Genomic DNA, 14,830 nt, shown 5'->3' with positions numbered 1-14,830 from the left:
CAAATTATGCAGTTTACATTCAACTAGGTATTCCATTCGTTACAGCTCTTGCCTTTTTGCCAGATATGTGTATATGTAGAATGAAGCTACGTCCAATGAATTAAAATCTACTGAATCATAGAACCATGACAGGTTTTCGTGGAAAAATTTTCGATTTTTAAAGAGGGGAAAAAATGAAAAAATGAGATAAAAATGAAAATAATAAAACTTATCATCTTCAAAATGTGAAATGTCTAAATTGTTCTGACTGTAGTTAAATTACCAAATATTGCTGAGATACTATTTAGGAAGTAATGTAGCCTATGATCTGAGAATGCAGAATTTTCATTGCAGCCAATGCAATTGTATTTAACAGGAAAATTTGAAGAATCATTTGACAGTATTTATCATTTAATGAAAATGTTAATAGTTAACTTTTGGGAATGTGGTTTTTCCAGTGGACCAGTGCTTTGTGTGGTGATGAGCAGTAATGGTGAGCAGTGTTACAGTGGGGGAACTGATGGCCTCATCCATGGCTGGAATACAACAAATCCAAACATCGACCCCTACGACTCTTACGGTACATAGTTGTCAGATACCAACAAAAGGACACATTTAGTGACATTAATGTTATGTAGCTAAAATAGTATAATTTGTAGGTAGTATTTCTTGGAAAAATTAAGAGAAGATTGAACATTTGCTCCAGTTAAAATAAATTTTTGTTTTAATATTGATGTTGATTGATGTGAAGATGGAATTTTTCAACTTCTTAAAAAGAGCCTTGATCTCATTACAGTTCTGGCAAACAGCTAGGTTGAAAAAGTACAGGACTAAACCTGATACTAACAAGGACAGGAAATGTATATATAAACATTCTTTGACAAATCTGTGCTGTTGAGATAAAGAGGTTGTAGAGTCTGAGACCAAAGCTGTTAATATTATATTCATACTGATAAAATTGCATATTTCAGTAATGTTTATGAGCTATAAACAGGCCTCAGCCTTGTGTCTGTTTTAAAATGTTCTTCACATCTCATAGCATCAGATACAATTGGCTTCAAGGCTGTCTTATGGAAAAAAGACTGACATATACCATTAGTAGCTCTTTGAGAGTGAGTTTTATTTTAAAATCAAAATCTGTTTTATTATCTTTAATACCATTTCTTCTGCTGAAACTTTGTTATTAAGATTTTTTACAAACTGGGAATTAATTATAAACTGGGAAACTGAATGCCACTTGTGCTGATGAAATTAAAGAATAATAGAATAATTTACACTGTTACACTGATAAGACCAGCTTGGCTGTTTTTGTTTTGTTTTTTTTTACGGACTAGCTTGTTAAGGCTACTCCATAAGCACAGAGCAAGATAAAACTATTCACTTAATTCAGTTTTTGTTTTGAAATGTGGTTTGTTTGTCTTTTGTTCACAGATCCTTCTGTTCTAAGAGGTGCTTTTGTAGGCCATACTGATGCAGTGTGGGGTCTGGTTTACAGTGGCACACACCAGCGTTTGCTGTCCTGTTCTGCAGACGGCACTGTACGTTTGTGGAAAGCTACAGAAGTTGCTCCAGCTCTCAATGTATTTAATGATAATCAAGGTACGGGATTTTAAGTTCATTAGCATAACTGTTCAGACCACCATAATCTTGGCTACTGAGTAGATATCTTCCTTGTTTGTTTACTGGGTTTATACTGTTATGATTGCTTAGAAGAGCAGTGAATTTTGGATTCTGACACCAGCCAATATTGATACCTACACACAGGGGGACAGTCACACATATCTGAAAACTAAGTGTTGCAGGTTATTGGGATGCATTTGGAGAGACCTGGACAGACTTGAGAGGAAGGCCTGTATGAACTTCATGAAGTTCAACAAGGCCAAGTGCAGGGTGCTTCACCTGGCTACCCAGAAGGCCAACTGTATCCTGGGCTGCATCAAAAGAGGACCAGCAGGATGGGGGAGGTGATTGTCCCTCTCCGCTCTGCTCTTGTGAGATTCCACTCACAGTTCTGCATTCAGCTCTGTGGCCCCCAGCATTGAGAAGGACATGGATCTGTTGGATCATCTACAAGAATGATCATAGGGCTGTGGAGCAACTTTTCTAGGAAGGCAGGCTGAAATAGTCAGGGTTATTCAGCCTGAAGAAGAGAGGGCTTTGGGGGGAGTCCTTATAGCAGCCATTTCCTAAAGGGGGCCTACAGGAAAGCTGGAGAGAGGATCTGTTTGTCAGGAAGTGTAGAGCTGGGACAAAGAGTATAGATATAGGTTAGGCATCAGAAAGAAATTATTAACTGTGGGAGCGGTGAGGCTTCTCTGTGAGGCTTCTCATAGAGAAGCTATGGATGTCCCATCCCTGAAAGTGTTCAAGGCCGGGCTGGCTGGGGCCCTGGACGACTTGATCTATTAGAAGGTGTCCCTGCCCCTTGGAGAGGGATTGGAACTGGATGGTCTTTAAAGTCCCTCTCAACCCAAACCATTCTGTGATTTTACCTCTTCCTCCTCCTGCTTCTGACATCTGTTGAAAATGGTGTTGTTCTTTTATTTAGATGGTAGGGAAAAGTACATTTGAGGACAGAAATTTTAAGGGATGTTTCTCATACTCAGCCTCTGCTGATCTGGCTTTCTGTCCTGTAGTGTTCAGATAGCCACTGTGTAAAGTCATCTGATATGTAATGGGCAGGATGGAAAAAGTTATGTAATGTGAGGTTTTTAATGTACTTACGTAACTTTCCATGCTGATAGTTTCAGCATGTAAAATTTACATTTGGAAAGCTTTGGGGTTTTTTTAAGCTCTGAAGTTGTCCAGTTTAATAGCAGCTTAAAATCATCTGTCATGTAAATGATTTTCCTGTTTTGATTTTATGTCCCTTCACTGAAGGTTTGGCTGAAATTTTTTCTTGCATTTAAAGGAAGAAAAGGGGCAGGACAGGTGGAACACATGAGGTTCTTACTTTCCAGCACATTTCAAATTAGATTTCTGTCCAACCTCAATTCCAGATAGAGCATCTCAATAAAGAATGTTGAAATACATACCAGAAAAGCAGGTTTAAAGTAGTGATCACTCCAGACCATCTATTTGGATTGTCATAATGTAGTTTTTAAAATGTAACATTTCATAATCATAAGACTTTAAATATGAAAATGCTTGGTGTTCTTTTTCTATTTTTTTTTTAACACAATCTGCTGCTTATGAAAATGTTCTCTGCATTGTTTTCTAGAAATGGGAATCCCTTCCTCAGTAGATCTTGTGAGCAGTGACCCAAGCCTCATGGTAGCATCATTTAACACTGGACACACTAGCATTTTTAACATGGAGACACGGCAACGGATTCTTACCCTGGAGTCTGGAGTAGATAATGGTATGTATTCAAAACAGAAAAAAATTGCTAGATTGAGTTCAAATGCCGTTAATAGTCTTTTCAGTGTTTCCAAGCAATTAGGCAAATGGTGTATCTTAGTAACTTGCATCATGTATTATGTTAAACATTGTGTTTTAAGGTGTAGGAGTAAGTTGTTATTACTATATTAAAGCAAGAAGCTTTTTAGTAGAAGAGCAAACATAGCTTTGAAAAAAGGTAGAAGAACTGCAGATACTGTAACTTATTCTTCAAGGAACAGTGGCAGAAGGAAAAGAACAAAATTTCCTGAGATTTTTTTAATCAGGATTTTCCATTTTCTCTTTAATCCAAAATTGCAAGTCATAGATAGTATCAGACAAATCTCAAGTGGAATTCATGAAAAATCTGTGAATGTATAGGACAAGTTCTATGTTTTTCATAAGCAGTATTGGCTCATTTTCAATTAGGCTTTGTTTGAAGTTTTCACTGAAGATGAGCAGAGCTCACAAGCTCCTTCATAATGCTTTGGATCATGGCAGTGTTCCCATCTCTAGGAGAGGGGCCAGAAGCAGCTAAAGCACGAGGATTCATGTTTGGGTCAAAATGGTAACCTGAGAACTACAAAAATGTTCAGTCTTTTTTTAAAACTTTGATTTTTATTTCTTTTTTCAGCTGAAACTTTTATGCTAGTGAATGCTACTGTATGATTATACTTTTAAAAGGGAGCATGCCCTTCTTATCAGTTTTGCTCGTCTCTTTTCATGAAGTTTAACAAATTTGACATTTTATAAGAGTGAACAGAAAATCCCGCCTTCTTTCTTCGTATTATTACTTGATTGTGCAGGATTCTCCTCACTATAGTAAAAAAAAAAAAAAAAACCAAAAAAACAACGGTACAAAAATATTCTTCTTTTTGAGAAAAAAAAAAAAAAAAAAAAAAAAAAAGAAGCTCACCGACATCTAGTAGTCTCTGTTTAGTATTTTTACTTACGTAACTGTGCTCTAAAAGTTAGCTGTATTAAATAAATAATACAAGAACTAGGCAATAGTAGATGAGTGATCTGAAATGGCCTACCATCACCGCTTAGGGACTCCTTAAGTCTCACTGTGCTTGGCAAGTCAATGTCTAGGTTTCTATTTAAAAAAAAATAATCCACCAAAATATCTCTTCTGTAATTTTCTACTTCCTGCACATGTGCATGTATATTTATATAAATATAAAATAGTGATATTTCAGGATTCTTGAATGCTGAGAATGTGCCTGTCATATGAATAGCCTAGTGTCTAGTGATAGTACGTGCCTTTTGTTCTGTGGTGGTGAGGAATCCTCTTTACTTTTAAACATTCTTACTACGATGTTAACTTTCTTGTCTGCCTGTATGTTACAATGAAAATTTGACTTGACAAGGAGGAGCAGTGTGGAGGTGAGGAAATGCAAAAATAGTATTTTCACTTAGTTTTTGAATACTTATTCTTACCAAAAATTACATTGCAGATAAAATTGATTACATATGCATTTTTTAATAGCAGTTTTTCAAAGACCTTAGCAATTTACACGCGTCAATATGTTTTGTTTTGTTTTCCCCAGCGGTCAGTACTTCCTGTCAGATAAACAGAGTCATCAGCCATCCGACTCTTCCAATTAGTATCACTGCTCATGAAGACAGGCACATCAAATTCTATGACAACAATACAGGTATGCATCTGTATCTTTTCAGCAGGACCTAGTCATAGTATTTAGCTGTATGACATAAAATACAAGCAGAATTATGATCAATGTTATGCACACAAATACTGAAGAATGTTAAGAACTGGATGTCCTCTGAAACAAAAATCTTTTTTTCACTGCCTGAGCCCCCAGATTGCCAGTCTCATTAAAAGTTTATTGGGATAATGATAAGGAACCTTCATCACTCACTCTGTTAGTTCTATTAAAATGCTTTAAACTTAGTGGTTATCAATAAGGCAAATTCTTAATTTTCATGTCCTTATGTTCATAGTGCTTGTCGAGAGCTCTGATATGAGGGCAGGGAGCCTAGGCACTTTACTGCTTCTAAGACTTCCACTTAATGATTTGGAGGCAGCAGTTTCCTTGCAGGGCATAATTCTCAGTTTAATACACTCTATTTCTCCATCTCTCTTTTCTGCAGAAACAGTAGACCATTAGAATACTTTTTCAAATCTGTAGTGAGAGTTGCACTAAGCTGTATAATTATAAATTACATAAAGGAAATTTTTCTAGGAGTGGTAGCATTGAACTGTCATTCTGATTGTAAATGTTGATTTTCTTCAGCTTGTGACTTCTCTGCTTCCAGATCACGCAGACCTAAAAGTTAAACTGAGATCTTTCGACATTCTAGTTGATTTTATGCTAGCTGTTCTTCACACGTGTTAAATAAAAAGCACCCAATGGAAACTGAGATGAAAACTGAAAATTGATTATTTGTTTGATGACATAATGCCATAATGTATCGTAGAGGAAACACTGAGCTTTTCAGTTTTTTCTTTATTATTTTCTGCAACCAAAAAAATACATCTGAGCCATGATTTTGTATATTTCATACCAAATCATTAATATTAATAAGCTGTTCTAGAACATCACTTCTCTCTGAGTTGATTAAAATCATTCTGTATTCTTATTTAATTAGATTCATTGCTTATCAGAGTAGTCAGCCCATGTCCTCCTTCTCAGTCAAGGTCTTACTGCTCAACTCACTTAAGTCCCTTAGAGGATAGATATTTAATGTGCACAGTGATTGCAGCACCAGGATGGATTTGCACACAAAAAGCGAAGGAACAAAGTTGATGGTATTGGTTCTGCAGCATTACTGAGCATGTAAAAATTAAAAGAGTGGGGTTTCCTACAATTTTTGCTGATTCAATCATGGGACAAGATAATATACTTATTGAATGGGCTGTGGTGAGGTTTAAAAAGTGAACACAGTTTACAGTGAATTACAGAAAGTAACTTGAATTATTTTCTTTCAAAGGGAAACTGATCCACTCCATGGTAGCTCACTTAGATGCAGTTACAAGTTTAGCTGTCGATCCTAATGGCTTGTACTTGATGTCTGGCAGTAAGTACATTAAATTTCATTTTCCTTTTCTCATAGTGGTAGCAAGCGTGAATTATAAAGAAACCATTTCTCCTTTCTTTAGGTCATGACTGTTCAATTCGCTTATGGAATCTTGAAAGCAAGACCTGCATCCAAGAGTTCACTGCTCATCGCAAAAAATTTGATGAGTCCATTCATGATGTGGCATTCCACCCATCCAAATGTTATATTGCCAGTGCAGGAGCAGATGCCCTGGCAAAAGTGTTTGTATGACAGAGTGTGTCCCTTTCCAACTTTAGCTTTGTATATATTTAACCAGCTGCACAAAAGAGAAGAGAAGGGCGTGAGTCTCCTGCCCAATCAGAGAATGTTTGTAAGTGTTTAGTTTTTGCAGGGTGCTGTTTTCTAAATTGAACTTGGTTCTGGTTTCTGTGAGCTCAGCTGGTGCTGAGAGCTTGGAAACTCTCAGTTTCAACTACTTTCAAAAAAGGAAAAAAAAAGAAAAAAAGAAAAAAAAAAAGGGCAATTTTATTTCAGAGGATGTGAATTTTCGTCCAGGCAGGCCTTGGGTGAAATTAGGTCTATGTGTTCTCTATTATTAAGATGGAGTACTGGAAAGAAGGGGTCTAATTGCTTCAGGGAGAGAGGGAAAAGAGGGAAATTTTCTGGGATGCTTCTTATTGAGGAATCTTGATGTACTTAAGATTAAATCACCTGGAAAAAGTGTCAGTTCAGATGCTTGTTATTGTGTCATGTGAGAGGCACTTTGTCATCCCTTAATCTCTTCGGTATTAACGAGTAGATCACATTCAGAGAGCAGTAGCTGATACTTAATCTCAGCCACCTGGCTGCTAGCCTAAGATAAATGTGGATAAAGAAAAGCAAATTACTAACATAAATTGAAATACAGTAAAGTTTTGTTAAATATTTGGTGTTATATGGCAAATATTTAGTTTGCAAAAAAAAATTGTATAATTTTTTAAATTGCATTAGCATGTGGTTAGAAGCCTAGCCTTTAGTCTAGTCTCACTTAACAGCAGACTGAAGCAGTCTGTACATACTTCAGTAGCAGATTAACTTATTCAGATTTATAATACTGTTTTTCTTGGAGATCTGGCACAAGAAATTATAAGATTTCCCAAAGAAACTCTTACAGTGTAATTATCATATGTTCATCCTCCTCTTTTTGTTCCTGCTAAAAAAAGGGTATCGTTCTGGGCATTGTGTAACCATGAAATACTCAATTTCTTTTGAAGATTAAACCTATGCTTTGTATGAGTCCTACTAGCATCACAGGTGCCTGCACAAAGGTCGATCTGTATGAAAGTTTCTGCTACTTGTAGAGGCATTTCCAGACTACAGCATTTGTGGAACTTTTCCACGTGTGCTTCACTGGGCATATTGTGCCATTAATTAGGTTACCTGAAGAACGAATGCTTTTTTAAAATTGCTCAACAGATGTGTTTTGTCTCAGTATTCAGAACTTCTCTGTTGATTCAAGTGACAAGTAACTTTTAATCCAAAATATTTGGCAATTTATCCCTTCCCTTTTGTCCCTCCCTATAATGAAAGTGAGTGGATTCTTGTTACGTGTCACCATGAAAGCACTTACTGCTCTTCAGTCTGGAGTTGGTGTTTTCCTCAAATTGGAATGGAAGGCAGAATTTATTCTGCCTATTATTAGATTATTTCTGGTGCTGATGTGAGTAGGAAAGAACCCAACATAGGCAATCCTTTCAAAGACCAGCCTGAGGCTAAGACTGGAAACTGATCATCTTAACCTTTACGCTGACACTTTTTAAGAAGGAATCATTGAAAGATATCAACATAGGATTTGACCATGTTGTTCATGTGATATTTAGAGACGGGACCACTATTGATGCTGAACTCAGAGTTTAGATTAACTGTATTATTTAGAATAAAAGGTTGACTTGTGCTTTTTGAGCCTGCAACACATTATATTTACTGCTAAAGTATCCTGGAATACCTTTTTTTGCTCAGAATATTCAGATATGTCACTTCATGATACTGATATGCAATATATTTTCATAGGTAAGGTTAGAACTTTTACCATGAAACAGATGATTACGATAACGATTCAGATTTAGTTTTTAAAAATGTTTTGATTATGATAAGAAGAGGGAAAACTTGTCTGCAAAACTGAGCATTCAACTTAGTGAGAGTTCTGTGTACTTGACTCATATTCTTTCAGTGTCATTATTTTATTTCTTTTTGGAGAGGAAATTACAAAGATTTATTTGAAAAATTCTAAAAGCTATGTATATTACATATGTGTATATATATTGTAAACATGTATTAAATATGTCTAGTAAGGGAAGACTCTATGGGTGCATTTTAATGTTTTAGTATTAAGAGTTCTCTTGAGTTTGTGTATACAAAGGATAATGGTGTGAGTATGAAATGAATGTTGTGCTTTTGCTTACACAATACAGTATGTAGTTAAAGTTGTTTAAATTGCTGTACATAAAACGAATAGGCCAGCATGCTCGTTTTTAAAGACTGTCATTCTGATTACAATTGGAATGTAAGAAGTGGCTGTTCAAATGTGAATTGAAAGATGTTTCCTTCTCACTATCGAGCTTTTGCTCAAACTGAGAAGTGACTTTTTTTAAAGCTGGCAATAGCTAGAGGATGAGGTGCCTTTAAAAAAACAAAACAAAACAAATGTAGCCTTACAAAGAGGTTGTGGATATATATTTTTGTGCTGGTCTTCATAATTGATGTCAATGTCTTTTTACTGTACTTGTTCACATACTTGTAGGACTGCAGGGTATTGTGCATGAGCCTGTCAGATCTTCTGAACGTCATCATAGGAGTTAGGGATGAAAAATTTATTTAGGTTACCCAGTCCATCTGTTCACTCAAGCAGGATTGTTGACTTGTGCATTTTAATATCGTCTTGGCCAGTGAGGTCCTGTATGTGTTCTAAGTGATTAATTTTCTTTCGGAAGATTGTTTCGATGATTGCTTCTCACTGGCAGGAGGATTTATTTGACGTTTAGTGGTTCTTTTTTGTAACTTCATGCTGGTATTTCAAGTCATATTTTGTGCCATTTTAAATATTCCTCATCACCTCTGTAATTTGGAACCTTAGTGTATGCACTAGCTCTAGCTGCATATTTCCTTTCCCCTTTCTCTAGGCTGTTTTTCAATCTGCTCTTTTTACACAACTTTTTCTTGTTTTCAGCTTTTTTAGTTCATGCCTCCGTATCCTGGTGCCCACAATGCCTTTCCACTTACAGTGCTTTGTCAGACTTAGTCTGAAGGGGATCTGTTAAATGTGGAGGGTTTTGGTTTTTTTCCTCTCTACATGATACTTTTGTGTAGGAAGTCCAAATGTTTTGGTCTAGCTAGTATCTCTATACCCAGATCTCATTTCTGACCATTGTTTTCTTTAACTCAGCATTGCTGCTTCTCAAGTTTCTCCTTCACTTTCAGTATGTACTTAAAATTCTTTTGCAGCTAGATGCTTAATTCATAACTTATTTTTATATGCTTTGAACTTCTGATCTCAGAGAGAACTCTTTTTCTTTTTTTTCTCACTTTAGAATGCAATTCTTTCTGGTTCAGTATAATTGGTAATTTTTACGAATGTGATAAATCCATCTGAAGATGCAAACAAAATGGAACTTAATGGTTGTTCCTGGAGAAAAAAAAAAGCAAAACAAACCAACAAATAGCGACATTTTTGTGTGACACTGTATATTGCCTTTTACCGTTGTCCTTTTTCATGTATTTAATTGACATGACACGTTTTTTAATGGTTAACTTGTAGAATTTTTTGTGTATGTTAGCCTGTGCTACTGATTTTGGTTTTTCTAACTAATTTAATGGGAGAATCTGCAATTCTTTCATACATTTAAAATGAGTCTGCTAGGTTTAAATACTCTCACTTTTCTTTCTAATTTATTTCATTGCTGTATACTTTCACTTTAATTATATTTGATTCAGTTGCCAAAACACTTGCACAAAATGATTTAGAATAGCCTGGAGGAAGCTCTAGATATAATTTTGTTGTGGAAAATGTTTCCTTCTCTCCCGAAAAATCTGTTTGCCTTTTTTTTGTGTGTGTGTTTGTGCCTCAGAAGAAAGTGTTTTGACATATCAAATAAAAGATTTTGTTACTTAAAAGACTTTAGCAAGAAGTCTTAAGATAATGACATGTCACATACTGTTGATTGTTTTCTATCTGTATGTTCTCAAATGGTGTTATGTAAAGCAGTCCCATACATAATATGTTTGAGGAAATGTAGTTACCATACAGCTTTGTCATCAGTAATCAGAAATGCATCCTTTTGAGAAATTATGTGACAGATAAAGGACTTAGTTACACTGCCTTTCGAGGTACACCTGTTTAATCTCAAATGTGTCCCCTTTCCCTCTCCCTGTTCCTCATGTTTTATCAGTGTCATTTTTGGGAGCAGTGATTTCCATAAGCTCATGCATCACTTATCAGCGTTAGTCCATCACACAAGAAACATGAAGTTAAGAAGCAGTTAGAACCATCTCAGTGTTTGGAATGCCTCTCAAGATGCATGTTTGGAACCATTTGCAGACTGTAGTTTGGACAGTTTGCAGACTGTTCTGGGGAGCTCTCGGTGTAAAATGTTCAATAAGAATGTTCTCCAGTGAAACCTTGTAAAATAGGCTGAGTTGTGGAGGAAAGTGCAGTTATTGTGTTTGTTCCTGTGCCTGTACAGGACTGATAGAGAGCGTTCTTCTTGGAGTCTTCTTTGCTGAAGCATCAAGCTTGCAATCTAACATGAATGGCTCCTGCAAATGAGATTACTCATATTTTTGCTTTGAAGATCTACAGTGGTCACTATGCTGAACAGTGAGGGAGGATGTTGGCTGAACTCTGAAGGTTGAAACGGTTTAAATGCCAAAACCAATGTGCCCTCCCTGTAGGTGTCAACTCAGGATAACTAGGCTGGGAAGCAGTGTAGAATTCAACCTGATGATAACAGAGGGAACTCTGCTAAGGGGTGGAGCAGCAATCTTAGTGAAGCTTTCCTGTGATGACTCCTCAGATTTATTCATTCACACACCCATTGGCTGCCGGTTGTGTGAAGGACAAAATGTAGTATATGTTCAGATTCCAAACTGTGGAATAATTGTGTCAGAGGTGGAGAAACTGTTGCTTTAGACAAGCTGCCCCAAACAATTGCTTGTGTTGCTAAATATTGTTGTGTCTTTTTTAAACTTTAATTTCTCCTGTAAGTGAATGGGACCAGTGGTTTCAGTTAAATTGAAACTCAGTTGGCACACTATCTTTCAGCTTTCTTGTGGACAAGGTGAAATTCATGGAAATAACTGTGAAAATGTGATGCTGCTTGTAATACAGCATTTATAGCACTCTAAAAATTGTGGCTGTGGTGGAAACTGTTTTGGCCTACACTGTTAAAAATGAAGGTATCAGAAATGATAGTAAAATATTCACATATGGTAAACTGTTTTGTATAAAATGTTTGATGTGGGGGGGGCACCTGCTGCTGGTTAGCATCATAATGATAAGTTCAGTTGAGCACAGAGAGGAAGCAACAATTTTTCTGGAAACCTAAAGCTCTCTTTTTCCATGAAGGACATGTAATAATTGAAAATGTTTTATTCAAATCTGATAACATATTTAATTGCAGAGGTTGCAATAGGTGAACAGTCTTGACTATTTCATCACTTTAGAGGAGCACACTGTTACTGAAACTAATGGCCTGTGAACTGTTAGGCAAACCCTCTGCAGTGTTTCTGCTGAGTAGCAATGAATCTGACAGGAAACAAAGCGGTAGGCGATGCAATCATGAAAAACCTCACATTTTAAGGGATAGACTTAAGTACAACAGAGTGAATGAAGAAACATCTGGGGAGTGAGGAGGGTGCAAGAGTGACCTTTATGTAAATAGCCTTTGTACAGACAAATGCTCAGGATGCAATTGATGAGGCTAATCCAGGAAGGGAAGGTCTTGGCAATGAGACCTTCAAAATTACAACTGTGCCTGTACTAACGTATGTACCTGTTGTGAAGGTTATCAGTCTTTTTGAAATTTCACTTTTATCTTTCCACTTAAATGTATTTTTTCTTGGAGTCATAGCTACATATATACATAGCTACAGTGGATTTTTATCGCGGGATAAATTTCATGAAAGCATTTGATCTAGAATGTTTTTTGAAGAGTATTGCGGTTTCAGCTTCAGAATTGCTCCTCCCGTCACCAACAGGCTGTTCTATACTTCCTTGGTCCCAGTTCATGTAAGTCTACTGAGTTCTCTGATCCTGCCTTCTGACATGGTTTCTCTACCCTTTGATCTGTTGTGAAAACTGAGGAAGTACTACATCATTCAAGGAATTCAGATTCTCAAAAACAACTACAAAATCATTCCAGAGTGATGATGACTCTGTAGTCATTCCAGTTCCACAGTAGAGTTTATGGGTCTGAACTGGGTCATTCTAAAGGGAGGTTTGATGCTGGATGATAAAATGTGAAGTATAGCTGAACTAAAGAGGTATTTAATAATACTCATGCTTTAGCCTATCTTTGTTCTTGATTGTCTCTGAGTCATCGTATTGTGTGTCCAACTAATTTGGCACAGTTTGTGCTACCAAGCCACGCTGTGATCCTGGGAGATCGCACCTCATTTTAAACAATGCTTATGTGTATGCTTTTGAAGCTGCTCAAAGCCTTGTGCTGGCAAGGTCCTCGAGCCCTTGCAGGCCTCAAAGGTACTCCCTCCTACTTCAGAGAAACCCTTGGTCCTCAGACTGGAGTATTAGACTGGAAAGCCGAGAAAAGATTTACGAAGCTGCATTTGTATTCTTCTGTAAGAAAAGGGATGACTTATCTCCAAGCCAAATATTTTCATAATTTTGGATTATTTTAAAAAAGCAGCCAAAAACATTGTGTAAGGGAAATGCAATGGACTTCAAGCTAATATTTTTCCATTGAGAATTTATTTTTTTATTCTTCCTCTCATTAAGATAGTGCTTGTTGAATGTTGCTTGTTTTCAGATGTGTGGCTCCTAGAACTGTTTCCTTGCAATCATGCATTTACAAGCATGCACAGGTTTTGAAAACTGTTTCGTATGTGTTACCACTTGTTCTGGAAATGCAAAATGAGGATGATTGCTCATAATTTTTTGTACAGCCCATTATAGACCAGTCAGACTGAAATTCAGACTTGTGCTGTAACTTCCTTGAATCACGCATCTGAAAATCTTATAGAAATCTGTGATAAGAAGACTATTGTTGCTGTAAGATTTTTTGTTGACATTTGTCAGCAGATCAACCTGCGTTGTATTTCCTCTAAATATCTTCAATTGGTTTCTTTTAAGAGAAACTGTCAGGTTAAAAAAAAAATCTAGATGAATTTCCTTGTCTTATGGAACTTATATTCATGAGATTGAAGTAATTAAAACTGATTGGTTTTTCAGCATGGTCATGATTTGGATTGTTGTTTATATTCATCCATATTCATCTATACCCTTTCCCCTCCCTAGGAAAAACTGTTGAATTTAGAGGTACCTGACAGTTCTTTCAGAGAAGATACCACAGGTGATAACCACTTACATGTCAATATTTACATGTGGTCCTCTTCTGTTTTGGGTCACTTCCATGACAGATAGTTAATAGGAAAAGGCTACTGTGACTAATGTTTGAACTCTTGCTTAAACAGCTACAGGAAACTAAGATTCCCCTTCAGAATTACGCTGAGGTTATTATTTTGCACGCCAGTTTTGAATGACTACTTTGAAACAGTGTTGGGCTTCTAGTGTCTTGCATAGTGGTGGATCCAAATGAGAAATGCCTACTTGTTGAGTAATAGTCTGCTTGTCAGTTTGTATTATGGTTCAGTACCACGTTGTCAGAATACCACCAGATTACCTTCTTTAAATGCTACTGTTGTACAGAGGTGAATGTTATTTTAAGTGAGAGATACTGCTTCCTAATTCACAAAGGAAATGGTTTACTTGGGAGTCAGGATCCCAAATTTTCATATATTTCAAGATTTCAGAAAGGCTTTTATGGGAAATAAGAAAAGTCGAAGTCATCATTCTCCAAAGATTTGATAAGCCTTTGTTATAAAAAGTCTAAATATTTGCTATAAAGAAAAATGCTTCTTCAAACACTTCATATTAACTTTTACTGAAAACCAATATTTTAAAATCCTGGATAAATATCTCAAATGGCGAAGACAGAAAATTCAGAGAGAGATTATTTTGAAATACGCCAGTATATTTTTGAGCTTCTCAATTGCGGCCCTGAATTTTCTCTTTTTCGCTGCAATTCATACTTTGTGAAGGTTCTTGGATAGGTTATATTTAAAACTACATTCACTTGCTTGAATAGTCCAAATAAATATTTTGTCATTAAAATTGTATAGGTCTGCATATTTTAGTGTGCCATTTAAAATGAGACCACATAGAAATAACCATGCAGGTATT

At 36.3% G+C, this 14,830-nt stretch overlaps 2 protein-coding genes across 2 annotated transcripts in view; one reads left to right on the top strand and one right to left on the bottom strand.

Moving 5' to 3' along the window:
* The window catches only part of STRN (striatin), a 56,310-nt gene extending 48,748 nt beyond the window's left edge, over positions 1-7,562 (top strand). Inside the window, exons 13-18 of the mRNA XM_048934969.1 lie at positions 438-559; positions 1,411-1,578; positions 3,200-3,340; positions 4,908-5,015; positions 6,310-6,396; positions 6,479-7,562. Of these exons, the coding sequence (XP_048790926.1) occupies positions 438-559; positions 1,411-1,578; positions 3,200-3,340; positions 4,908-5,015; positions 6,310-6,396; positions 6,479-6,648 (796 nt within the window). The 3' untranslated portion in view covers positions 6,649-7,562. The remainder of the gene's footprint in view (positions 1-437; positions 560-1,410; positions 1,579-3,199; positions 3,341-4,907; positions 5,016-6,309; positions 6,397-6,478) is intronic.
* VIT (vitrin) overlaps positions 1,119-14,830 on the bottom strand; it is a 57,862-nt gene continuing 44,150 nt past the window's right edge. Inside the window, exon 19 of the transcript XR_007374837.1 lies at positions 1,119-1,128. The gene's annotated coding sequence lies outside the window, so the exon portion shown is untranslated. The remainder of the gene's footprint in view (positions 1,129-14,830) is intronic.

Source organism: Lagopus muta, chromosome 2 (assembly GCF_023343835.1).
Source record: "Lagopus muta isolate bLagMut1 chromosome 2, bLagMut1 primary, whole genome shotgun sequence".
Classification (NCBI taxonomy): Eukaryota; Metazoa; Chordata; class Aves; order Galliformes; family Phasianidae; genus Lagopus; species Lagopus muta.
This window is presented reverse-complemented; position numbering and strand designations above follow the sequence as displayed.